At 41.6% G+C, this 25,267-nt stretch overlaps 3 protein-coding genes and 1 non-coding gene across 4 annotated transcripts; all 4 read left to right on the top strand.

The window, feature by feature from the left end:
- The first annotated feature begins 5,883 nt into the window (after positions 1-5,883).
- LOC127760898 (small nucleolar RNA Z247) lies at positions 5,884-6,019 on the top strand. Its single transcript, XR_008015173.1, has one exon. It is a non-coding gene; the product is annotated as a small nucleolar RNA Z247 (small nucleolar RNA).
- Positions 6,020-8,382: 2,363 nt separating this feature from the next.
- Positions 8,383-9,213, top strand: LOC127755097 (uncharacterized). Its single transcript, XM_052280738.1, has 3 exons — positions 8,383-8,662; positions 8,790-8,842; positions 8,943-9,213. Exons 1-3 carry the CDS (start codon positions 8,527-8,529, stop codon positions 9,057-9,059), a joined length of 306 nt encoding a protein of 101 aa, XP_052136698.1. The 5' UTR covers positions 8,383-8,526; the 3' UTR covers positions 9,060-9,213.
- Positions 9,214-11,060: 1,847 nt separating this feature from the next.
- LOC127763872 (uncharacterized) lies at positions 11,061-14,708 on the top strand. The gene is made up of 6 exons (XM_052288675.1): positions 11,061-11,254; positions 11,657-11,707; positions 11,998-12,049; positions 12,574-12,632; positions 13,455-13,500; positions 14,280-14,708. The coding sequence occupies exons 1-6, from the start codon at positions 11,171-11,173 to the stop codon at positions 14,405-14,407; spliced, it is 420 nt and encodes a 139-aa protein (XP_052144635.1). The 5' UTR covers positions 11,061-11,170; the 3' UTR covers positions 14,408-14,708.
- Positions 14,709-17,252: 2,544 nt separating this feature from the next.
- Positions 17,253-19,264, top strand: LOC127759850 (protein PHYTOCHROME KINASE SUBSTRATE 4). The gene has a single exon (XM_052284069.1). It carries the CDS (start codon positions 17,463-17,465, stop codon positions 19,065-19,067), a length of 1,605 nt encoding a protein of 534 aa, XP_052140029.1. The 5' UTR covers positions 17,253-17,462; the 3' UTR covers positions 19,068-19,264.
- Positions 19,265-25,267: the final 6,003 nt, after the last annotated feature.

A 25,267-nucleotide genomic window follows, 5' to 3' on the forward strand; every position in this document is an offset into this window, starting at 1 on the left:
ATAGTCATATTAGTTGTTTATTGAAGACCGTCTTATAATATACTCCCTCCGTTTCAAAACGTTTGACACCGTTAATTTTTTTAGTACGTGTTTGACCATTTGTCTTATTCAAAAAATTTAAGTAATTATTTATTCTTTTCATATCATTTGATTCATTGTTAAATATACCTTCATGTACACATATAGTTTTACATATTTCACAAATTTTTTTAATAAGACGAACGGTCAAACATATGCTAAAAAGTCAACGGTGTTAAACATTTTGAAACGGGGGAGTATAAACAAGCCAGTTAGTTTTTTTTCATGTTTTACTTGACTTAAGGCCTGTTCACTTTGATGCAACTTACTAAAATTTTGGCAAGATTTCTTATATAGTTACCGAAATTTGGCAATAAACTAAATGTAGCCATTTTTTTGGCAACTTTACCAAAATTTGGTAAGGTTGAAAATGACATCAAAGTGACAGGGGCTTACTTTGTCATGGTATCAATCGATTTTGTTTTTTCTGTACATCTTTTCCCTACCAGTAAACACTTTTGCTAATCCTTATGCACTGTTGTCTGCCTATGTTGTTGTTTTCTTTTACTAATCACTAGATCATCCTTGCTAGTACAACTATGCATGACTGTGATAGCTTCTTACTTTCAGGTACTCAAGGTCGGAAGGTCCCCTTTATACTCAAGATCATGATCCTGATCCCAGGCGAGGATACCAAGAATCCACGAGAGGTTTCAAGCCAGCTGCTAATACTACATATGCAGTTGCCATCTATTTCACATGCTCTCATGATGCAACTATAAAACAGCATATGTGTTCTTACTGCGGTTTTGTGGTTAATTTCGCCGCATGTTCTTAATGCGTTTTTTTGTGGTTCATGGTATCCATATATGCTACACTAGCATGACTGTGCCGTATATCTCGTATATTGACAGTGGCGTACACCATGTAGCTGTACTAAATTTAGTAAAAAAGAAAGAAAACATGCATCTGAATTATTCATATAAAAGAAACACGTATTCATAGACAGATCTGAACTAGTAACGGACAGGCTGAATCTGTAGTGAATCTAGTAGGCAGCGGGTGGCTTGGGCTTGTTGTTCGGTTTGAGGATGAGATCGGCTAGAGGATACCAGATTATTGGTCGCTTATGGGCTTGGACGCCGGCAGCGAAGAAGAGGATCAGGGCCCAGTCCGACATCACGGCCTGGTACACCCTCGGCAAGGGGAGGACGAGGCTCATCACCACGAGCAGCACGCCGCACGAGAGCGCGAAGCCGATCCCCACCGCCGCCGTCTGGAAGTCCGACGATCTCATCGCCGCGCGTGAGGCCGCTGACGCCATCGATCCCCGGCCCCCTCCGGCCACCGCCGCCGCCGAGAGAATTCCCTTTTTTTTTTTTTTTGCTGATCCTATCAATGTTTCTCTTGGCCCTTGCCCCCCTTCTCTTTCAATCTGTTGCTGTTTAGGTTATCTGATGTTGGTTGGGGTATATATGAACCGGAAAAATATAAATCATGTACTAATCCGTGTCCTAAAACATCTCGGTCCCCGATCTGTTTGGTTATCTGATGCGTATTGGCTCGCGCGCGCGGGTCACGAGGCTGGTTCCGCTCGAGGCAGGGCGTCGCCGCGCGTAGGAGTTGTCCCTCTCCACTGTCCATTTGCGCTCACCACTCTCCACGCCTCCCGCCATTGCCGTCCAGTTCCTCTCACACGGAGCTTGGCCAGCTCGGCCTCATGTAATATCATATATATTTTCTCATTATATTATTCAAATATATTAAAATAACAATATAATTTTAAATTTTGCAACAACTTTACAAAACTACTAATGTGCAATATTCATATGGTATTTTATATACGTGTTAGTTATTAATTATTTTTTAATTCCGAATTTTCTGTAAGTAATATTTCTATATAAACTATAGGCTCTTCTTCCAATATTATTTATTTTTATTTTTGAATTTTTATTATTTCTAATTGTATTTCTATGTGGACTCTAAACTCATCTTTCAATTTTCTTTAGTTTTTAATTTCGAATTTCAATTACTTCTAAATTGTATTCCTATATTGACTTTAAACTCTTCTTCCCATGTTTTTCTTAATTTCGAATGTTAGTTATTTGTAAATTATATTTTTATACGGATTCTGAACTCTACTTTTAATTTAATTATGTTTATTCCGAATTTTAGTTAGTTTTAAATTTCTATATGAACTCTATACTCTACTTCTAATATTCCTTATTTTTTTAATTCCGAATTTCTATTTCTTTTCTTAATTGTATTTCTATATGGACTCTATACTCTACTTCTAATATTCTTTATTTTTAATTTTAAATTTCTATTATTTTCTAATTATAATTCTATATGAACTCTATACACTTCTAATATTCCTTATTTTTAATTCCGAATTTCAGTTATTTCCTAATTGTATTTCTATATGACTCTAGTCTCATCATCTAATATTCCTTATTTTTTAATTCCGAATTTCAACTATTTCTAAATTGTATTTCTATATGGACTCTTGTCTCCTCTTCTAATATTTCTTATTTTTAATTCCGAATTTTAGCTATTTCTAAATTGTATTTCTATATGTGTAAGTTCAAGTGCCTTAATTTGGTTTCGGTGATTAATGACAAATCTAATTATATGAGACTAACGTTTTTATGAGCCTTTCTTTGACTAATCTTATTTGGATATGAAAGTAAAAATGATGAGAAGTATGTATTAAACTTCACATATTCTAACTTGGTCTCTCTTGTGGATCCAAAATATAGTGTGAGCTCCCTCATTGATCTTGATTGATTATGTGCATATGCATTCCTTCATATCCATACATATGCACATCTTGAGGGGGAGCTTATTCTATATTTTGTTCATTATAAGATCTCTACCTTGATTTGAAATTATCTTTCATCTCATCTCATTGTATTGTTTATATCGGGTTATTATCTATCACAAAAAAGAGAAAAGATTGAAAGATCTTGGATTAAACAATTTGTGTAATTGTTGCTTTGGTGATAGATGATAAATCGATGTTTATGGGATTAACCTCTCTTTTTCATAAGTTGTTAACTAGGTTATTTCTCGATGATGAGATGTGGTAGATATGCATTCTTTGGTGATGGACCTTAATCATGACAAGGATGAAATGCATGGAGATAAAACGATATGTACCACTTCTTATCTCCTTTTTGATAGGTTTATATGTATGATTTTCATGTTATTGTTATATAAGTGTGAGACTAATGTTTACTCGAGTCATATCTTATTTAGTCTAATTTACATTAAGAACATGGAAATCATGAAGGTATATGTTTTATATTGGTCTACATCATTACTACGTATGCCTTCTCTATGTGTATAGGATAAACCCCCCATTGGTTCTTCTTTACTTATGCATACACTTGTCTCTCTTGTATATTTCTTTGTATGCATATACTTAGGGGGAGCAAATCCTATACATTTATTGTGCAAGATCCATGTTGTTCACCTATTATTTATATCGGATCTTTGCACTTGAGCTTGCATACGGGTATATGACACTTGAGGTGTAAATGAATACTCAACAAACATATCCATATCTTTCATATGCAACCGGTTGGTCATCAAGTGAAGGATGACAACCGATTTGTTGAGACTAATGTTCTCCTTTGAGATGTGAAAAGGAATAGGTTCCATCGTAATGAGGCTAATGGATGACAACATGGGTTGATGGTCACCAAGACAAGGACATCGCCATGTTGACAATAGTGAAGTCAAGATTGTGATTAGAAGAAAGTCTTGACAAAGGATGGTCAAGACCTCGGGATAAACATGGTTCAAGCAAATGGTCACGAGTGTTGATCTTGGCTCAAGCATTGACCCCAAGTTGGATGGCGCAAGGCAAAGATATAATAGAACTAAGAATGTTTTCTTAGTCTTTTCCCAGTCTTGGTGTTTGGTGTAGACCGGATTTGCTAGATAGGCGCCGTACTATCAAGAGGGGTCTATGAAGCGAGCATGTGGATGATCTTGTGCCATATTAGTTCATATGCATATAGGTGTATTTTGTGGGCTTGTCTAGCTAAGTGTGGTGAGTTTTATCAAGTCCCAAACAAAGAGAGAAGTGGGCACATCCTATAGGTTTGGGTAGCCTCATGTGGTTATGTCCGGTGGAGTATCCTTTGGAGTGTGAGCTATTTCTCCCTGATAAAAGTTGTGTTTATTGGATGGATTGTTCATGGGTTGGATAGCCCTTTGAATAAGCTTTCCATAGAGTCCAAGAACGCCAAATTCCGAGATCCGAGTCAAGAGATAACGTCGTTTTACTAACGGTTGGTTGTGCTGAAAAGTGACATGCGGTCTGACCGTAGGCCTTAGGTCGGTCTAACCGGGGCTGTTAGCCGGTCTGACCGGTGTGGTAAGGCCGGTCTGACCGGCCCTACTGGTCTGGTTTTTGGTGGCGATACAGAGCCGCCAGAGCCGCAACCGGTCAGACCGAGCCGACGGCGGTCTGACCGAGCCGTGGACGGTCTGACCGGCCACTACACTGCTGTCAGACCGGCCAGGTTGAGTGGGCTCAATGATTGCCCTGTAACGGCTAGTTTTCTAGCCGTTACAAAGTAGTCCGGTCTGATCGGCCACTCTATGGCGGTCTAACCGGCAGAGCACAGAGTTAGGGATTTCAACTCCAACAGCTAGTTTTGGTGGTTGGGAGTATATATACCTACTCCCCAGCAGCAAGATTAAGGTTTTGGCACTCCATTGCATTATCTTGAACCTTTGCAAGAGCTCTCACATCCTTGTGAACTTAGTTTATCTAGTGAGGTGTTAGAGAGTGGGTTAAGCCAATCCAAGTGTATTGCTTCATTGTTATAGCTAGTGTGGCACTTGATCATCCTCGGCAAGCATCCTAGACTTGTTACTCTTGGAGGTTGCCGCCTCCTAGATGGCTTGTGGAGGTGTTGCCCGGTGACCTCTCCGAGGAGATTGTGGAGGAGGCCCGGCGCCGGTTGTGAGTGGTTTGGAGTTCACCACCTTCGGAGTGAAGGAAGAACTACTCTATTGATCGAGGCTTGGGTAGTCCTCTCCGTGGGCCGGCTCCCACCTTGCCCACCCCTTGACAAAGGGGGCGTGCGGTGGCTTCGTGGTTGAGCGGTAGAGTTGGGCTCGCCTTAACGGGGATTAGGAAACCGGCGAGTTTCTGAACCTCGGTGAAAAATCCCTCATCTCTTGTCCCATTTATTTGTTGCATTTACATTTGAGCAAGTTTACATAGTAGAGCTTATTTGTGCTATTATCACCCTAGGCTTGCAAACCTTAACATAGACTAGCTTCTTTGTGCACTTACGTGAGACTAGTTGATTTAGGTTTTGAATTGTGCAAAACCGTTTTGATTTACGCTTCCGCATACAAAACTCGATTTTAGCCAAAAGTTTTAAAACCGCCTATTCACCCCCCTCTAGTCGGCCAAAAGTTTTAAAACCGCCTATTCACTCCCCTCTAGTCGGCCTCCTTGATCCTACAATATGGACTCTGCTTTTTTCTTTTTCTTTTTCTCCGATTAATGTGAGAATTTATAGGTCATGAGAGCGAACGAGGAGGCTCCTTTTTCTATTCCTTTAATAATATAATAGATTTGGACAGGCCCTTGTTCAGATTTATTGGACTAGTATATATTCTATCCAATTCCAAATTGATGCGTTGAAGACGCCTGCTGAGGTGTGATAGAGTAGGTAGACGATCGATGACATATTTGCGGATTTGCCTCTCGGACTTTATTCTCAACACGCGCATTTCTCTCACGACCACTCACACAAAGGGAATTTAATTTGAGTGTTGTGGAGTAGGTCAATATATAAGATGAAAGGCCTTGCGGACAAGATGCAGTCCGCAGGAAAGCACCTTGATGATGATCTCGTCTCCTACATCCTTGCTAGTATGGATGTTGATTTTAATCCGGTGGTGACATCAGTTGCAAACCGGACTAAAGCTATCACTGTGGGTGAACTCTTTGCTCGACTTGTTAGCTTTGAGACTCGTATGGAGTCGTGGAGGCTTTCGACCGCAGGCAAGGTGGTGACTGCGGCCGCGGACGTCGGCGCGACAATAACATTCATCCCATGGAAACAAATATTAATTGTTAGATTTGTCATTATAATTGCTTCCAAATTATTTCTCCTTCCATTTCATATTATAAGATACTTTGATTATTTTTTCAAATTTTTAAGTTTAACCAAGTTAACATGGAAAAAAGGCAACACATATAAAATTAAATTAGTTTCATTAAATCTAACACTAAATATATTTCTTAATAATTTTTTTGGGTTAAATAGTCAAACTTAAAAAGATGTCAAAATGTATTCTGATATGAAACAGAGGGATGACTATTTTTAAAAAAATTAGGGTCACAATTAACAAATAATAGTCATATACTATGTTTATTAAAGACCGTCTTATAATATATAAACAAACCAGCATTTTGGATTTGATCGATTGATTTAGTTGTGAGGGAAAAAACCCATTAATCCGTACCACCTCCTCCAAAAAATACTCAATCCTTGATACTCTGTAATAAATATGTCCATATATATTGCTAAATACAGTCTGCGGTCTGCCTATACTTTTGATTTTTTTTTCAAACCACCCTGTTAGGGGTTAATTAATCTAACCATGTAATGTGTGGTCCAAAACCGATACACGCATCATCGCAGGGGAGAGGAAACGGCTCAAGTGTGTACTGGTTGCCGGCATGTTTGACTTGGAGCTTCGATTATTCTATGCGTGTCTTGTACCCAACGTTGCAGTTGCACTGCCACCGAGGGCAGCAACTTGCCACAAACTTTCTTTGCCCTAATTTGGTACGAGCACCAAGGGATTAGACTAATTAAACCTATTGAGAAACCGGTCACTAATCGTTAACTACCTCTACGTATACTCTAAAAACCTCGTGAACAGTCACTGGCATATAGAACCAATTACGCCTAACCTGCCAACAAATACTATAACGTTATTGTGTCTAGCTCCGTAAGAGCAAGAAGAATAATAATAAGCTATAAAACTGATATAAGCTATAATAAGCTATAAAACTGATATAAGCTATAGTCGGCTATAAAACTTATATAAGCTTATGTGAAAAAGAGAAGTAACCAAAAAAAAGAATATTGGCTGTTATGCAAGAGCTAGTTTAACACGTGTTGCAAGACAAATATATTAAATGTATAAATGAGAGAGAAGAAGAAAAATTAAAGCTGTTGGTTTTAAAATAGGCTAAATGAGCTTACTATTAAACTTGCTATAACAAACATATTCTCGTAATAAGATAAGGTGAGAACACATGACAGCCGCCGACCAACTAATTAAGCCCCAAACATGAGACAAAAACGACCTCGAATTAATCATGGGTGGCAAGTGCGAGCCTCTGACAGAATAATTGGACCTCAAATCGATCGCTTAGTTAGGATTTATTTCTGACTTGTGATCTGCGAGCGCTGTGAAGGTGGGGGGTGATCTTGATTTGTTTAGCCCAGCTGTGGGGCAAGATCCTAAGCTGGCTGGGTTTAGCAGTTTTCAAACGCTTAAATAATGCGTCGCCGGGTTTGGTGATTAGCGCTGGGAATCTCTTCGCAGATGGGAACAAAAGTCCAACCCGACACCACACAGGGCAATCGGTGGCAGCGTCCTGCCATTTTCCGCTGAAAATTTTGATCGGTGGTTGACCCCTCTTCCGTGTGTGGGACACGGGTGAAATTAAACGGCATTACGTCCATGGAAATGGTTCTCGATTGATCGGTAGTTTTCGTATTTTATGAATTCTACAAAAAAAAAAATTTGCGGGGATGAATTCTACAAATTGACTTTATATAGATGTTTAAAAATTCATTTTACTTTTATAGAAATTGTGTTTGATCACTCAGCAATTTCTGTTTCGTTTATATTTGACATTCTCCCTCCGTAAAAAAACATAGTATTAGAATGTGATAACGACTATAAAAATGTCTAAATTCTTTGTATTATTATATGCCACATCTTAGCACAAGGTTGTTTTTGTTTTTTTTTTTTTTTTGACGAATAGAGTAGTGCGCAGGGGTGCGGTTCTCTCTGTGATCGCAACGACGAAATCATGAAAATATAGAGATTTATGTGTTACAAGTCGTCGCAGCTTTCGATTGTGTAACAACAGGGCTCGTTTGAAACACGAGAGGGGTATTACTGTCAACGATCACTGTGAAAAAAAGCCTGTAAATTTTCTCGCTGTCGCGAGCACTAGCAACGCACTCGCGACTCACACACATGTGTGTGGCACGCTTTATGGTGGCACGCGTGCGTATGCTAGGGCTAGGAAGGTCTCGCAGGCAGGCAGGCAACGAGAGGCTTTTCTCCTCTATAAAAAGTGGTTACTGTGCAGAGGTCAAGCCACACACACACATACACTGATACACAGATCGGCAGAAAGGAAGGAGAAGCAGCCAAGCAGAGGCCCCGGTCTCGTCACCGGTAAGAGAGAAAAAGAGAAGTGAAATTGAGGAAGAGGAGGAGAATGTGATGGCGCAGCAGCAGCGGCGGCGGCGGCGCGGGGGCTCTCTCGCCGTGCTCCTCCTCCTCCTCCTCCTCGGGGCGCTGCTGCTCTCCCTCTCCCTCCTCGCTCGCGTCGACGCCGCCGCCGCCACGGTTTCGTCAGGTAGTACTCTGTTGCGCTATACCTCGCCGTCGCCGGCCGGCCGTGCTTCTCCCTCTTCTTTCGGTTGGCATCGTCGTCGTCGCCGTCGTTGCGCTCATGGCCGTGGTTCTTTCTTTCTTTCTTGCAGCGAATCTCGATTGGAATGAGGGAGAGGTGGCGGTGGCGACTCCGCTAGGACAGGTTTGCCTGCCTTCCCAGTTCTTGAATCTTTGATCATCTATGTGCATCCTCTCCTCCTGATTACGCTACTCTTTAATTAGTCTTGTTTTTGCTGTGACAGGAGGCGGTGGCGGCGGCGGAGGAGGAGGGTGACCGGCCGCCGGAGAGGGTGGAGATGGAGTCCATCAACGACTACGGCCAAGCCAGCGCCAACAACCGCCACAACCCGCATCCGTGACATGACCTGCCAACCGGAGCTGGATCTTAATTAGCTACTACTAGTTAATTATCTATGCAATGTTCTCCTCATTATCTAAAAAAATGTAATGTGTTCTCCTCAGTATAATACTCCATCCGTTCCACAATATAAGAGATTTTAAGTTTTTACTTGCAACGTTCGACCACTCGTCTTATTCAATTTTTTTCTGCAAATATAAAAAACGAAAAGTTATGCTTCAAATACGGTAGATAATAAAGCCAAGTCACAAATAAAATAAATAAAAATTTCAAAATTTTTTTGAATAAAATGAGAGGTCAAACATTACAAACAAAAATTCAAAATCTCTTATATTATGAGACAAAATCCTTTATATGGGACGGAGGGAAGGGAGTACTTGTTAGTGCCTAACAAGCTCACACACCACTCTCCCTGCTGGTCAACCTGTACTTGTAGAGGCATGCATGTACCTTCACCTTTGCTTCGTTTTCGTATTAGAAAGAGAGATCAAGAGAAGCATCCATTTCTAGCTTTGTACTTTCGAGTTCGTATTAGCTGAAAGGGACAAAATCTGAAGATGCAGGCAGTACATTTGTCACTCGCAGGGGAAAAAAGTGCATCGACTAAATTTGACCCAAAATTAATTCAGCAGCTTCAGTCACAACTAAAAAGTTCAGAGAGCTTGGGAGCTGAGCAGAACAAACAATTCTTGCAAACGTATGTAAGTTGAGTCCGCCCCAATTCATGCAAGTTTCTAGCATCTATAGCTTCTTTCATAATTAAAATCTCCCCACAAACAACCCAGCTTTTCATCCGATGATGAATAATGCTGAGATCAAGGCCAAAGCGGTGACTGGTGATGACGCCAACCGGCGGATGGAGCAGCCGCTATCCTGACTCTGCTCGGACCAGGGGCTCTTATGCAAATACTCAGACGCTACCATTGGTAGGCTGGTAGCGATCCAATGTTTTGCAAAGATTTTGCTTCTCTCATCTCTTGCTTTTGGTTAAATCTTATCTCTCAACTCTAAAACTGGGTATAACATTTTCTTTAACTTTAAAAACCGATGTAAATTAACACCTTTGGTGGTTTTAAAACGGTTTCTTCTCACGTGGCTGGTCAACTGGTCCACGTGTTTTGATGTGGCATCCAGTTATCAAAGAAATTGAAAATAAAAGTGGGGCCCACAAGTAAGTGACAAGAGTAAAATTTTAAAAATTGTGAGGCCCACTTGTTAGCCCACTACTCCCTTCTCAATCTTGACGTGTCGCCGCTGGCGGCAGCGGACAATGACGGTGATGACATGCATCACCTACAATGACAACGAGCACTGCCGTCGCACACGCTGTCCCACACTCATGCTTGAAGAGCCCCCCGTGGCGGCGTTGAAATTGGGTCCGGAGACGGCAGTGTGGTTGGCGACGGCAGGGGTAGCAAGGGAAAGAGAGTAGCGAAGAAGATTTACTGCTTCCCCATGCCACCGGCCTGTCTCACCTTCTGAGCATCCTGCTGATATGAGAGTATCACCTACCTCTGATTGGCTCGCCAGGGAAGAGAGGAAATAGAAAGAGGAGGAGAGGTGAGGAAGAAGATGAAAGAGGAGGAAGTCATTGGCATGTGGGTCCCACCTGCTGACTCAGCGAGTCAAATCTGCCTCATCAGCAGAAACCACTCCCCAAACACCCAAGGAGTTGATTTACGCCGGTATTCAAAGTTGAGGGAGGCGTTAAACCGGTTTTGCGGTTGAGGGTTGTGATTCAATCAGAACCAGAGATGAGGGAGGCCAAATAGACTTACTCATTTTGCAAAATGTCGTACACTGGCTTTAATGGGCTAGGCCCACTTGTCCATTGGGCGCCCCCCTATACCTTGGGCTTCCAACCAATCCATGGGCCGGGAAGGCATCGGACGGCCGAGATCCTCCCATCCATCGCGGTGTCCCGATCGCGGCCGTCGCAAAGTCGCGCACGGGACACAAGCCGAGGAGGGTTTTGAAACCATCCTGGGTTTTCCACCTTTTCCAGCGGCCGCGACAAGTCCAGCGAGGCGCTTCCTCCTCTCCTCTCCTCTCCTCTCGCGACTTCGCGGCGGCTCGCTCGCCTGATCCATCCGTGTCTCGCGCGGCGGCGCCATGGCGGGGGAGGCTTCGCCGCCCGCGCCACCGGAGATCCCCACGAGGTGCCACCACTGCGCCGGCCCCCTCTCCAAGGACATGGTACGCGTGATCCCGCTCCCCCCACCCCACCACAGCTCGTCTTCACCTCCCCGGGATCTCTCCCCTTGGTCGTGCAGGCTCCGCTGCAGGAGTCGTGGGTGGCTGGTGCCCCTGCGTCGCGTTCGAGTGGGGTTTAGTTTTCGTTTGGCGTCCGGAATTGGGTCGTGGTTCTAGTTGGTAAGTTATGGTGCCATGGTGGTGTTGGCTGTTCATGTATATAGGTTGTTTCTCCCCCTTGTTGATTTGGCCTGCACCGTGGTTTGTTTTTGGATCATGCTGTGTGGATGGCTACCTACCCTAGGACAAGTAGTTTCGGCTCGGGAGGGAAGAGTTTTGTTTCAGGCCGGGGTCAAACTAATTTGTGCGATTGAACTGATTCGTCGTGTGTGGTTGCTTTTGAAGGAAACGAGCAGCTGGACGGTGCCTCCACTGGTTCGAGATAGCTTCTCCATGGTTTGTGTTCCTTTGTCTTCAACTGTGCTGCACACATAAATTACTCTCTCTTTTTTTGTGGTTGCACAACTTTATCGAATTCGGCTTTTCTTTCTCTGTTTTTCTTGTGTTAGGTTGATACTATTGTACATTCTTTTTTCTATCTTGTAAATTCTGATCGGTATGTTGCTAAAGTTGATTAGATTTGTTTCATGACATGTATGTGATTTGTTATAATTACAAACTTTTACATAATACTAAAGTTGTCCTAGAAGATCTTTGCTAATAATATTTGTGTTATGTTCTGACAGATTGGTTCTGCTATTGGGGGTACAGCTGGAGCATTTTATGGTTTCAACCACAGTAAGTTGCTAACCCATTTCATTCAGTTACTCATGCACAAGTTGGTATTTTGCAGGAAAGTAAATCATTAGGTTTCTAACAATACCTTTTAGCACCTTGTTTGCACTTTATTTACTGTGGGGGGTTCTAATAGTTAGCTTACTGTGGGGAGTTCTAATAGTTAGCATACTTATAATAGTCATTTGCCTTATTGGTGAACCTCAGTCATTTCAAAGCTCAGAAACATATGTGGACAAGATAATCTGTAGTTTTTTATTGTCTCGGAAATGTATTGTTCATGTTGTCCACTCAATGATGATTGTTATCTTCTTTGTAAAAACAACACCTTGCACACTATAGAACACCTTTCTTGTACATCCTCTCTGTGTCCATGTCTATATGCATGGTAATTCCTCCTGTTTTAAGTTATTGATTGCAACTTTTGTTGGCGGATGCATCTTGAACAAAATTGATTGACCATGTTTGCCCTTTCATAAAAGTTGATATATCTTCTGAGCAGCACTGATTTTGAACTTCTTTTGTAGCTATGCCTTTTGTTCGACGGTACATAAAAGGGCCAATGTGGATGCATTTTCTTGTTGGTGTAAGTGACAATTCTTTTTCAAAGTTTATATTATATTATTATCAATCTATTGAGCATGAATTAGGCTGTGTTCGGGAGTGAGGGTTGGGTCCTAGAACGCAAAACGAAGCAGTGTTTAGCGCATGATTAATTAAGTATTAGCTAAAATAAATTTGAAAAATGGATTAATATAATTTTTTTTAAGTAACTTTCATATAGAAATTTTTTATAAAAAACACACCGTTTAGCAGTTTGAAAAGCGTGCGCGCGGAAATCGAGGGAGGTGAGTTGGGAAAGTAGAGATAAGAACTCAGCCTTAGAGTGTTGCAGTTTTTAGATGGTGTATTATTTTTTCACTTCCTGATTATGTTTCACAATCTCTAGGTCATCTCAAAACTAGAAACACAATTTGATGCCTTCTTTTCTTGACACCTCCGTTTCTATGTAAATTATTTTAAAACACTACAGAGAAAGCATTCAAATTTCATGTTCTATCTCTTATCGCCAAAACATCTCTTATGTTCTTTTACTTGGACGGGATCGTGAGTTCAAATTCACGCGTATGGTCACAGACTCACAGTTGCATCCAAAGGGCAGTCTCAGCCAAATGCTGTGCAGTTCCTTCTGGTTCAACAAATGCTGTGCAGTTCCTGACTTTCGATTAACTAATGGTGATAATTACTATATTCACAACATTTAATTGACTGTCTCATGGTTATTACAGATAAAAATGTTCTCGCTATTACTGATAAAAGTGTATAAACTGCGCAGAGATGCTACCTTTTGAAGCAAACTGTGGACATTGATAACTCTGATCTTTTTTTTAAAAAAAAAATCTTGCAGGCACCTCCAGTTATTGTCTTCTCTTCTGCATGTGCTGGGTTAGCAGGTCAGTTACTACTATTTTATTTTATTTTGGTTTTTTGGCCATTTAACTATTTTTTTGCTCATAGTTCTGTTGTCTACAAACTCAAATTATTATTTGAGTTTTGTGATATCGTGGATTCGTGGTCATTATATTAGGTTTCAAGCCGATCTTATTTAAGTTTTCTGCAGAGTTAATCTATCTTCCTGTTTGTTTTATTCCTGATGATGACTAGTTGCAATGTTTCTATAGTGCCTTGATACCTGCTCATCATAGACAGTTACTTGAAACTATGAGTCTTATGACTACACATACATATTCTGTTTTTAAGGATGTTCTATGCACTCTTTAAAATATGTATGTGAGTACCTTTCTTGTTGTTTACATGTAAACAATGCCAGGACGTAGTGTTATATTGTTTATGCTGATAGATCTTATGAGCTCGTGAAACATTGACTAGTCATCTGCCATCTGGTTACTGTGTGGTCCATGTTATTTCTCATTGACGAACCTAGCGAGTCAAGGTTCATCCTGGAAATGTTTTATTCTCTTCCTCAAATCTTATCTTCTATTCAATGGATCTCCATGAAATTGTTCGCTACAGATACATTGATTGGAGGCCAAAAAAAAAAAAATCACTAAAACGCAGCAATGACACATGTGGTTTTAATAATAATAGAAAGAACTAATAGTTGGAATATTCAGATGTAGTTCAAAACCTCATTAAAATTGTTGATTTTTGCCATGTCACTGTTTTTATTCACTATGCGTGATGGATGATCTGAAGGTTGATATGTTTGTAGGTGGGACAATACCAGCGCTTGCACAGCTGGTATCATCATCCTATCACTCAGCCACAGCGTCGTCCTCCTTTGCCCACACAACTTCTCGTGATGAAATGCATAAGGCCAGAAGCTCCTCGACATTGTGATCTACAGTGGCAGCAAATTGTTAACTGGAATCCTAACTATCCAAAACACCATATACTATTATAAATGTGCATGTGTTACCACATATCATCTGTTTTATGAGGAATGCTCTTGTAAATGGTAAAACTTTCCCCTGTGGAATAGTGCTTATATATGTTCCCAATTTTGCTATTTATCACCATGCACAGGCTGTTATTTTTGTTATGGTGTCGCAATAAGCCTGGAGTGTTGCGAATTGTGATCTGCTTTAACCCTCAGGATGCCATTTTCGTTTGCAATATATATGCACATTACCTTTTGCTCTCTACTTGTCTAAACATTTACCATGTACGATGTCTGTCGTTTTGACTGTTTTACGCGCATGCCATTGAAGTGAGTTTTTACTTATGTGATCTGTACTCCTGCCTCAATTTATTTGATGGCATGTGGCAGATTAAAGTGTGTTGTGCCACCCTAGGAATCTAATCTAGGATACCCCTGCCGGTGCCGGATCACCGTTTGTGATGACCGTGCATGATAGGGTGTGGCATGGTGTCCAATGTTTTTGCATGCATTGAATCGTAGCCATCATACATTGAATTCTCGCGCCTCGTTTCGGATGCCATTTGATCTATCTCCTCTCGCTCCATCCATTTCATGTGCCAAAAAGGCCACTGATGATGCAAAACAGTGGCGATCTCTGGCTGAATCCTCGCGGAATGGCAGTGTGTGGACGTGCCTCTCTTTGCAGCCTTGTGTTGTGATGTGTTGGAGTACATGCTTACATGTGTACATACGCCGAGGCACTGTGAGATGCATCTAGCCACCTGCGTCACTGCGTGCGACTGCCAAGATCTCTCGCCGAAAGTTCGACGAGATCCAGTGCTCTTTCAAGCACTCACTCATTTGGTGCTTTGGCGATGCTTCGAGATGTTTGGGAAGCTTGTTGAACTAGAGTGGAGATAGATCATGTATGCTTGTGTTAATTTTGGCATGTTCCTTTTTAGAACCAAAGGGAGTAGTACAGCTACTATCTTAATATAATTCACGCCCTATTTGGGTATAACTCTAGGCTGCGTTCGTTCGTTGTGATGAGTTAGTTAGTTTGTGTGTTTCGTTTTCCGCGTGCACACTTCCAAACTACTAAACGATGTATTTTTTGTAAAAAATTTCTATAGAAAAATTGTTTTAAAAAAATCATATTAATCCATTTTTAAAATTTAAAATAATTAATACTTAATTAATCATGCGCTAATGGCTCACCTCGTTTTGCGTATCTTTCCAATCTTCTCAATCCCCTTCTCCTCAAACTCACCCCAGTTGACAGGATTGGAATCCTTGCGTCCACAAATATTACACATGGATACTTATGGTTGGATTTTAGTTAAGCCAGCAAAATTGTCACTGGACTTTATCTCTTGTAGTACTCCCTCCATACTCACAAAGGAAGTCGTTTAGGATATTGACACGGTCTTCAAAACACAACTTTGGCTTCTTGTTTCTATAAAAATATTCATTAAAAAATGATATATGTATACTTTTATAAAAGTATTTCAAGACAAATCTATTCATATAATTTTTACATTTTCAAACTCAATAACTTAAGAGTTATTCATGATTTATATTTCCAAGGTTTGACTTAAACATTGTCCTAAACGACTTCCTTTACGATTATGGAGGAAGTATGTGTTAAGCGAGTGTACTCATAAGCATATGTGCTCATCTGAATTGAAAAATTAAAAATCTGTCGTAGGATGTTTTCTAAACTGAAAAAAAATATATATATATTTTTATTATTTGCAACAGCACAACGTGATAATAGCAGGTTGTATGGCGCATTAGCCTTGGACTGATCGGTCCTGGCCGAAGTGCAACGCTGTAAACGCAGAGCCCAGTGCACCGCAACGGAGGAAAACCGATTGGCCGCCGCCGGTGTCGTCCGCCCGCGCGGGGGACTCACGTACATCGTTGTACCGCGCCCGCCGCACTCCTTCGCTCGCGCGACGTCAACCACACACAATTTCTTTTAGAGAAAATATAAAGAAGCAATCCATTGCTCCCTCCGTCCCATAATATAAGAAATTTTGAGTTTTTGTTTATACTATTTGATCACTCGTCTTTTATTCAAAAAATTTTAAAATTATTATTTATTTTTTTGACTTACTTTATTATCCAAAGTACTTTAAGCATAACTTATTGTTTTTTATATTTGCACAAATTTTTTAATAAGACGAGTGGTCAAACAGTGCAAGAAAAAACTCAAAATCCTTTATATTATGGGACGGAGGGAGTACAAACTAGTCTAAGCTGATAAAAATTTTTTGAGACACATGACAAGTACTTTAAGAAATGGAAACCAGCGGCACGTCCCTAATCTCACTAAAGTCTGGTTGAAAATCCACCTACATGTGTGTAATATTCGTGGACACCAGGATTTAAACCATATTGGGTGAAGTCATGCACTCACAACTCTACCACCACACCACGGGTGTTTCCCCAAATTGAACATAAATTTTAATTAGCTTTTAACAATTCGTAGGGTGAAATGATCTTTTATAGCGGTTAACAAGTACCGCTAACAGAAACCTACCGGCGGTGATATGTCTAGCACAAAGACACTTGTACGATATCATTATCGGAAAGATGGGTTTGTCAATGATTCTTCTTCAATTGATACGCTTGTCGCTGATATTTCTAAAATGTTCTCCTCTTTTTTTATACTTCCTCTGTTCTATATTATGTCTAGATTCATTAATATCCATATGAATATGAGCAATGCTAAAAAAAAAAATCTGATAATATCAAACGGAAGGAGTATAAGGAATTAGATCGCGCGAGCGACGCGGACACACTCATGCCGCTCCCGCTTGCCCACTGACGCGAAGCGTGCTCGAGTGCTCGACCAGCCTTCGTCTCCGCTCGCCTCGCCGTCGCCGTACGTCGCCCTCCGCGACAGCCTGTGCTCCCGTGGCTCCACCCGCTCGCCTCCTCCTACAAATCCTCCATCCCGCCTCACCTCACCTCACCTCTCACTCACTCACACGCGATAAAAGAGTTTGCAACAAGTGGTCTCCTTCCATGGACAGGTACAGGGTCGCGCCGCGACCTGTCTACCTCTCCGCCGCCGCCGCCGGCGGCGGTGATCACGGCGATGGGCCCCGCCGCCTGCCACGCGGTGTCGCCGGCGGCGGTGGCGCCGAGCTCGACATCTTCTCCGCCGAGCGCTACTTCAACGCGGACGACGTCGTCAAGAAGGAGGAGTACCGCGACGAGGAGCAGCCGCGGCAGGAGGTGGCCGTGGACGCGGCCAGCCAGAGCGGACGCACCGTGGCGTGCTCATCGGAGGCGAGCTGGACCAGCCGCTCCGGGCTGCTCTCCGGCCACGCCCAGTCCGCCGCGTCGGCGGGTGCTGCTGCTAAGCTCCAGATGGGTGGTGCCAATGGCGGCGGCGGCGCCGCCGCCGCCGCCGCAAGCGCTCACCGCGGCAAGAAGCCCGGCTCCGGCCAGCGGTGGGGGCTGTTCTCTCGTGACTGCCCCTGCGCCGGCAGGAAGGCGGTCACCGTCGACGTCGCCTCCGAGCCGAGGAGCCCGGCGACGCCGAGAACCCACGCGAGGTTTGACAACAGCCATGTCGTCGCCGACAGCACGATCTTTAAAGCGAATGCGCCGCCGCCGCCACCGCCATGCGAGGAGGAGCCCGTCAAGATGAAGATATCTCCGGGGAGCAGCACGTTTCCTCCTCCCCTCGCGAACAGTATCTTCGCGGCGGCGCCGAACAGGGGCGGCGGCGGCGGTGGCGCGGCGCCGTTCGCCGCTTTCCCGGCGCCGGACATTGTTGGCCGCCGCGTCGTGAGCTCCGGCGGCTTCACGTTCCCGGTGGCCGTCGGCGCGGCGAAGGTGGTGAGCACCGTTGGCGACGAGCAGCCGCGCGAGTCGCTCGAGGTGTTCCGGCCCATCGACGAGGAGTCGGTGCTCGCCGACCCACCGGCCGATCACCTGGCGACGGAGGGCGGCCGCGGAGGAGGAGGAGGAGGCCTCGCCGCAGGCTTCGCGCGCGCCCCAGGGGTGGCGGCGGTGGCGACCGACGAGGAGGCGATGAGCGACGCGAGCTCGGACCTGTTCGACCTCGAGAGCTTCGCGGCGTCGTCGTCGTTCCCGACCACGTGCCGCGGGCGCAGCAGCCGGCGCAACTCGCGGGAGGACGACGACGACGACGAAGACCTTCCGTACGGCGCCGCGGCCGCCGCCGCCGCCGCCGTCGAGCCGGCGCTGAGCGAGTGCATGTACGCGCCGAGCGAGGTGAGCGTGGTGTGGAGCGTGGCCACGGCGGAGGGCGGCGCGTTCGACGCGGCCAGCGTCGCCAACTTCTCCAGCGCGGCGTCCGCCTGCTGCGTCGAGGAGTTCAGCTTCGTCCCGCCGCCTGACTCCGCCGCCACCGCCGGCGGCGGCGGCCACGAGGGCTTCACCGCCGCCATGTCGCGCAGCGCCGCCCGCAAGAAAGGCGGCGGGTTCTTGAGCAGCTGCCGGTGCGAGAAGGCTGTGAGCGTCGGGCCAACTCCCGTCCGGATGGTCCGGCCGGAGGTGAACGTCAAGACCACCGGCGGCGGCCACGCGGTGGGGCTCGCCGGCGGCGGCGCGGCACGGTATCACCCCGGCCGCGTCCGCATGCCGGTCCGGACGTGAACTCGCCGCCGGCGAGCACCGGCGACGTACATACGTTCAACGAGCGGGAGAACGCGAAGGCGTGCGCTATGGTTTAATTAGTTTTGATGTGTAAATTTGTGAGTAATTAATCGTGAGTGAGAAATGTGTTGGTGTAAGGAATGCACATTTGTGTTGTAATAAACCAAGACTTTTAATTTATCTATATACAGATTTCGTACGTATATATCCCTTCAGACCCTTCACGCGTGGGCGATCGAATCCCCCCGCCTCTCCATATACGCTTCTTCCCTTCCTCCTCTCCTTCTTCTCTTCCTACTATATAGTAAACCATAAAAAAATTTAAAAAAACAAATCATTAGAAAAATTTATATATAGAAATACTATATATAAAAAATTTTAATTCAAATTAAAATTAAAATTAAAATTAAAATTAAAATTAAAATTAAAATTAAAATTAAAATTTGAATTCAATTTGAATTTGAATTTTCAAATTTAAATTTGAATTCAAATTCAAATTTGAATCGGGTATGTAAACTTTTGACTTATAAACTTTGGATCTATAAACTTTAGGTGTATAAACTTTAGATGTATATAGAAAATATTTGAATTCAAATTTAAATTTGAATCGGATATAATTCAAATTTGAATTTGAATCGGGTATATAAACTTTAGTTCTATAAACTTTGGATCTATAAACTTTAGATGTATAAACTTTAGATGTATATAGAAAATATTTGAATTCAAATTCAAATTTGAATTGGATATAATTCAAATTCAAATTTGAATCGGGTATATAAACTTTAGTTCTATAAACTTTAGGTCTATAAACTTAACTTTAGGTGTATAAACTTTAGATGTATAGAAATAATATATATGAAAAATATTTGAATTCAAATTCAAATTTGAATTGGATATTTGAATTCAAATTCATATTTGAATCGGATATAATTCAAATTCAAATTTGAATCAGGTATATAAACTTTTGACTCATAAACTTTAGTTCTATAAACTTTAGGTGTATAAACTTTAGATGTATAGAAATATTATATATAAAAAATATTTGAATTCAAATTTAAATTTGAATCGGATATATAAACTTTTGGTCTCTAAACTTTAGATGTGTAAACTTGAGGTGTATAAACTTTAGGTGCATAAATTTACTAAAATAGGAAAGTAATGCGGTGCCAAAAAGGAAACAGGTGGAGGGAGGGAGGGGGGAGGTGGGGAGCGAATCTGATCGCTACCCCCTCCCCAGGGCGAGCGATCGCCAAACAACATTTCCGTTCACGAGTTGGTTTCTTCGATTATAGAGAAGATGTAACAAGCACATGCATCATCCGTAAATGCATTAGAACGATCCCTAAATATTTGACGTTGTTGATTTTTTAAACATGTTTGATTGTTCGTCTTATTTAAAAAATTTAAGTAATTATTAATTCTTTTCCTAACATTTGATTTATTGTTAAATATATTTTTATGTCTACATATAGTTTTACATATTTCACAAATGTTTTTAAATAAGACGAACGGTCAAACATGTTAAAAAAAGTTAATGACATCAAATATTTAGGGACAGAGGGAGTAGCATATAGCGGCCAATTGAGATCCCCTGTAGTATTGCATGTGGGGCCCATATGTCAGCCTGCAGTACTGCAGACGACCTGTGTCCTATAGCCGTTGGCTGAACAAATCCGTAAATTGACATTGTTATGGATTGAAATTTTGTTGAACAGTCATAAACTTGCAAGGATTTGAAATGAAAAATTGTTAATGGATGGCCTTTGATGTCATATATCTAGACAATCAGATAGGCCAACCGCTAGTTTTCAACAGTATAGATTTCTACAATTAGTGATTTGGTTTTATAGATAGCATATATACTACAATGCTATATATGATAGTATTAGGTTATTTGTTAGACCGTTTATTGGTTAACATTTACACAAATGCAAGTTGGACTTTTAAAAGAAATTTAATCATATTAGAGATATGTCGCTATTTTTTTTGTTTATTTAAACATGTGTTAAGGGTGTATCCGTGAATGTGTGGGTGTGGTATTGCGTGTAATAGTGGTGTATGTCCGTATCGGCCATATATTTTTCTTAAAGAAAAACATTGGACATTCTCTTCTCTACCCCTCTCTCTTCAGCTCCATAAAGAAATATATATGCAATCGAGAAAAGTTTTAAAAAAATAGTATGTATATTCCTCCTTTAGGCTGACGTCACCCTACGTCCGTACAATTATATAAAGACAACGAATGTCTTAATGAGATTGCTTTCCTTTATTGTGTACCTTCTAGATAAACTTATCTCTTTTATGGCCTTCCGATGCACTTGATTTGTCAATTCAACATGGAGACAATTAATCCAAAAACGGGATCAACACGATGTGATGTGTGGCCAATGCCCATGTTGAGTGTGGGAGGCAAGTACGTTGACTGTTTAGCATCTAGCTAGACGAGCGTGTGTACTTAACTCGTGCAAATTAAGCCCCACTGTATATGAGTTGTTGTTGCTTTGTTGGGACCACATTTCATACACATGACTAATTAGTGCTATAAATCTACATTTGCATTAACGTTATTACACGGCTGTTTTGTTTTTAAGTTGTGCTTGCTCTCTAATTATCTGAAAACAAAAATGGAACGCTCTACATTTTATTTGACAAAAAAAATCCCTAGAACTTTTTAAATGTCAAATTGTCGAAATACTCTAAGATCCATACAGTGCTATGGTGTTTCCACCTTGCCCTTTACCCCTGCACGAATAACTCCGGCACGACGAATAAAATGTAGGTTTTAATTAACTCTGAAATCCTAAGTAAACACTAACTCGTCTTGCTGTCACCGTTGCTGGAGCCAGGGGCGGATCTACAGTAGTACCACCAGTGTCAGGTGACACCGACGACTTTTGATAAAAGCTATGCTTAAACCGTCTATCCATAATTATAACACTATATTCTAAATATAATTAGTATGATATGACACCGATAAACACGTTATGACACCAATGAACTAAATTTCTGGATCCACCACTGGCTGGAGCTGAAGGAGAATTGAGCTACAGTCATTAGAGCACGAATCTCGAATTAAATCCCAATATTGGAAATTTTTAAGACTTGGGTACAAATTTTCTAACGAATGACATTTAGCAAATTTTTTTTTAAAAAATCACCAATCGTGAGCTAATTAGTCGCGAGTAGATTGCAACATATATATGCCATATCATGTCCGCGTCATCCGTATGGGGAAGATCGAGCTAGCATTCTGGAGTTTGGTTTCTCATGAAGCTTTCTCGCCGATCGTTTCTAAGCAAACATGCATAATGTACAAATTGTACATCATATGAACCCATGCATGCGTGCGCTCCAAAAATTCAAAAAAGACCATATAAACGAAAGCGAGACTTCAGATAAATAACGTACGCGGCATTCCCTCGTCCAGCAAGTGCAAATTGCTACAGTGGGCTAGCAAGCAAGCCAACGAGCTAGCTAGCAATCAGGACACTTGGATTCCAACAAAAGGATAAGCCGGCCGGCGACCGATCGATGAATGTATCAAGTTTGTCACCCAGTGCATCAAATGAATGTATCAGAATACTAAGAAGATGGATTTTTGCCTCGGGAGGGAATGTCCCGTTGTTTCTGATAGGTCTCCTAAAGTTGTTATGATTTTCTTTAAAAAATAACAAAATTAATAAAGATGAAATATATCATTCTATAAACACATAGGAGGAAGATTAACAAAATTGACAAGATCAAAATTGACCAAACAATGGACTTCGCTGCTTAAGGAGGAAGATGGCCAAAGAGTAAAAGATGGTTGCATGATATTGGAGAAGAGAGTTTCTAGTTTCTTTGCAATGAGAGGGTGGAACTTAAGAAGAAGATTGGAAGTTTAATGCTCTCTTTTCTATGCACCATGGGGTTTTTTGTCTTAAGTACTGTTTTGGCTAATCTCTGTCATTGTCTAAGTGTTCGTTTGTGGTCACTCAAATTTGCGTTAAACCTTTTGTAAGGGTGTGAGCCTAAGTGCTCGTGTAAGAGACTTTTAGGCTGTGTACATCCTTTGGGTGTAGAGGCCGGTTTAATCCATTATCTAAAAAAACACATAGGATTAAATTTAACTTCTACCATTTGCAAAAATTAAAATAAACTCTACTAGTATATGTATATTTACAGTTAAATTGTTATGTTTATCGCAATTTATAAAAGTTGATTTTTTTTATATTCTAAAGAGAGAGCTTGTATTATTGATGGAAATAGGGATTGTATTCCTGGTTTATTATAAAAGTCGAATTGAACTTGTGTGTTTGTAGAATATGTGTATCACATACTAGTTTATTTCACTATATATTTTTTTCAAAAAAGAACTCTTAACTATTTAGACGATGATATCCATGTAACTCGTCGATCGACAGATATTGAAAAACTTTGTGGACTACCAGGTTCATCCATACCCCTCCGGCAGCTGACGAAGCTACCCATGCTTTGCACGAGCACACACATGACACACTGTGCTCAGCTTAACCTACATCTGCATGCGCTACGTGGCCTCGCGGGCGGCCACAGGCTGCGTCGCCAACAAAATTCAGGAATTATTTCTGGATGCCGCCTGTTTCCGATGAGCTACAGAGCTAGCTATGCTGCTGCTAGAGTTTGAAGTGGGCAACATGCAGCAGCAAGGGATGGGGGCGGGGTGGCCATGTGGAACGCGTGTGGGCGGGCGTCGCATGATCGATCGATCGCTGGGTATTGATTTGTGAACAAACTGGCCAGCGGCGGCGGCCTAGCCTACGACGCCCACCTGGAGCTAAGAGCAAGTTTAATAGTATTGCCAACTACTAGCTCCAATTTATCTATAGACAATCTAATAGCTCATTTATACAATATTATATACTATATACTTACTATTAATATCTGGTCCCACCTTTCATACACACGCTGCGTCTTGAGTCCGTGCTACAACTGGCTACAAATCTGTAGCCCGCTGCCCTTCTCTCTCATTATTTATCTCCTTAAAATATGTTTGTAGCTGGCTTATAGCCTGCTATTGTACCTGCTCTAAGAGAAACGTTGTAACCAGCTGTAGCACGGACTTTAAGACACAGTGTATGTATTATAGATGGGACAATGTATTAATAGTGTACTCCCTCCGGTTTTATTTTAATTGATGTTTTGGACAATGATACAGTCAACAAAATATATGTTTGATCTTATTCTTTTAATATAAGATATATAATAAATAAATATATGTTAATTTACTTTTCTTATAGTGCTTTGAAAGACAAATATATATTTATTGTTCTAGTTCCTTTAAACTAAACATTTTAAAAGTTATTGATGGTCAAAGTTATAAAAGTTTGACCTCAACCATGTCTAAAACGTTAATTAATATGGGACCGGAAGGAGTAGTATATATATTTATAGATGACTATTGTATGAATTAACTATTAAATTGACTAGAGATGATTTAAAGCTAGTAGTTGACTATACTTAAACTTGGTCTTAACAAAGATGCAAGTATAGAACGGTGGAACCCGAGGCATTGTGGGGCCCGGCTGCATGAGGCGAGAGGGGCGTGTGGGTCCATGAGCTGTGGGGCTCACATATCAACCCCTCAAAGTTAGAGGGTAGTAAGTTAGAGGATCTTTTTACAAGGCGAGAGTATGGTTTGGACTTAAGACGGACAAGAGGATGGAATAATTGTTGGGCTTGTTTAGATTAGTGTCAATTTTTTTTTGAAACTAAGATTAGTGTCAATTTTTGACATGCTAGTATTTTGAAAGTTTTGAAAGTTTCGCAAGTTTAGACACTATCAAATTAATTGGTAGAGCTGAGTTGGTATTAGTTTAGGCAAAAATTGGTATCAAATCAATTTGTTATTTTTAAAGTTGCCACAAAAAAATGGTTGGGCAGAATTTGGCACTAATATAAACAAACCCGTTATCTCCCGCATGATTCTATTAACATGCCCAGCTTAGCTTGATTGTTCTGAATAAGATGAATAGGTGATATGTTATTTGATTTTGCGATGGTATTTGTGGGCATAAACGAATTATGGATTAACTGTTACGAAGTTAATTGGTTGTTTTTAAAATTATCGTAAGCAATTTATACGTAAGCTTTTCTAAAAATCGCACAGTTTAGAATCTTGTTAAGCATCCTCGTGATAGTATATGAGAGGAATTAGGGCCTAATTCTGAACTGCACACAAA

The sequence above is a fragment of the Oryza glaberrima genome, chromosome 1 (genome assembly GCF_000147395.1).
Source record: "Oryza glaberrima chromosome 1, OglaRS2, whole genome shotgun sequence".
In the NCBI taxonomy this organism is placed as follows: Eukaryota; Viridiplantae; Streptophyta; class Magnoliopsida; order Poales; family Poaceae; genus Oryza; species Oryza glaberrima.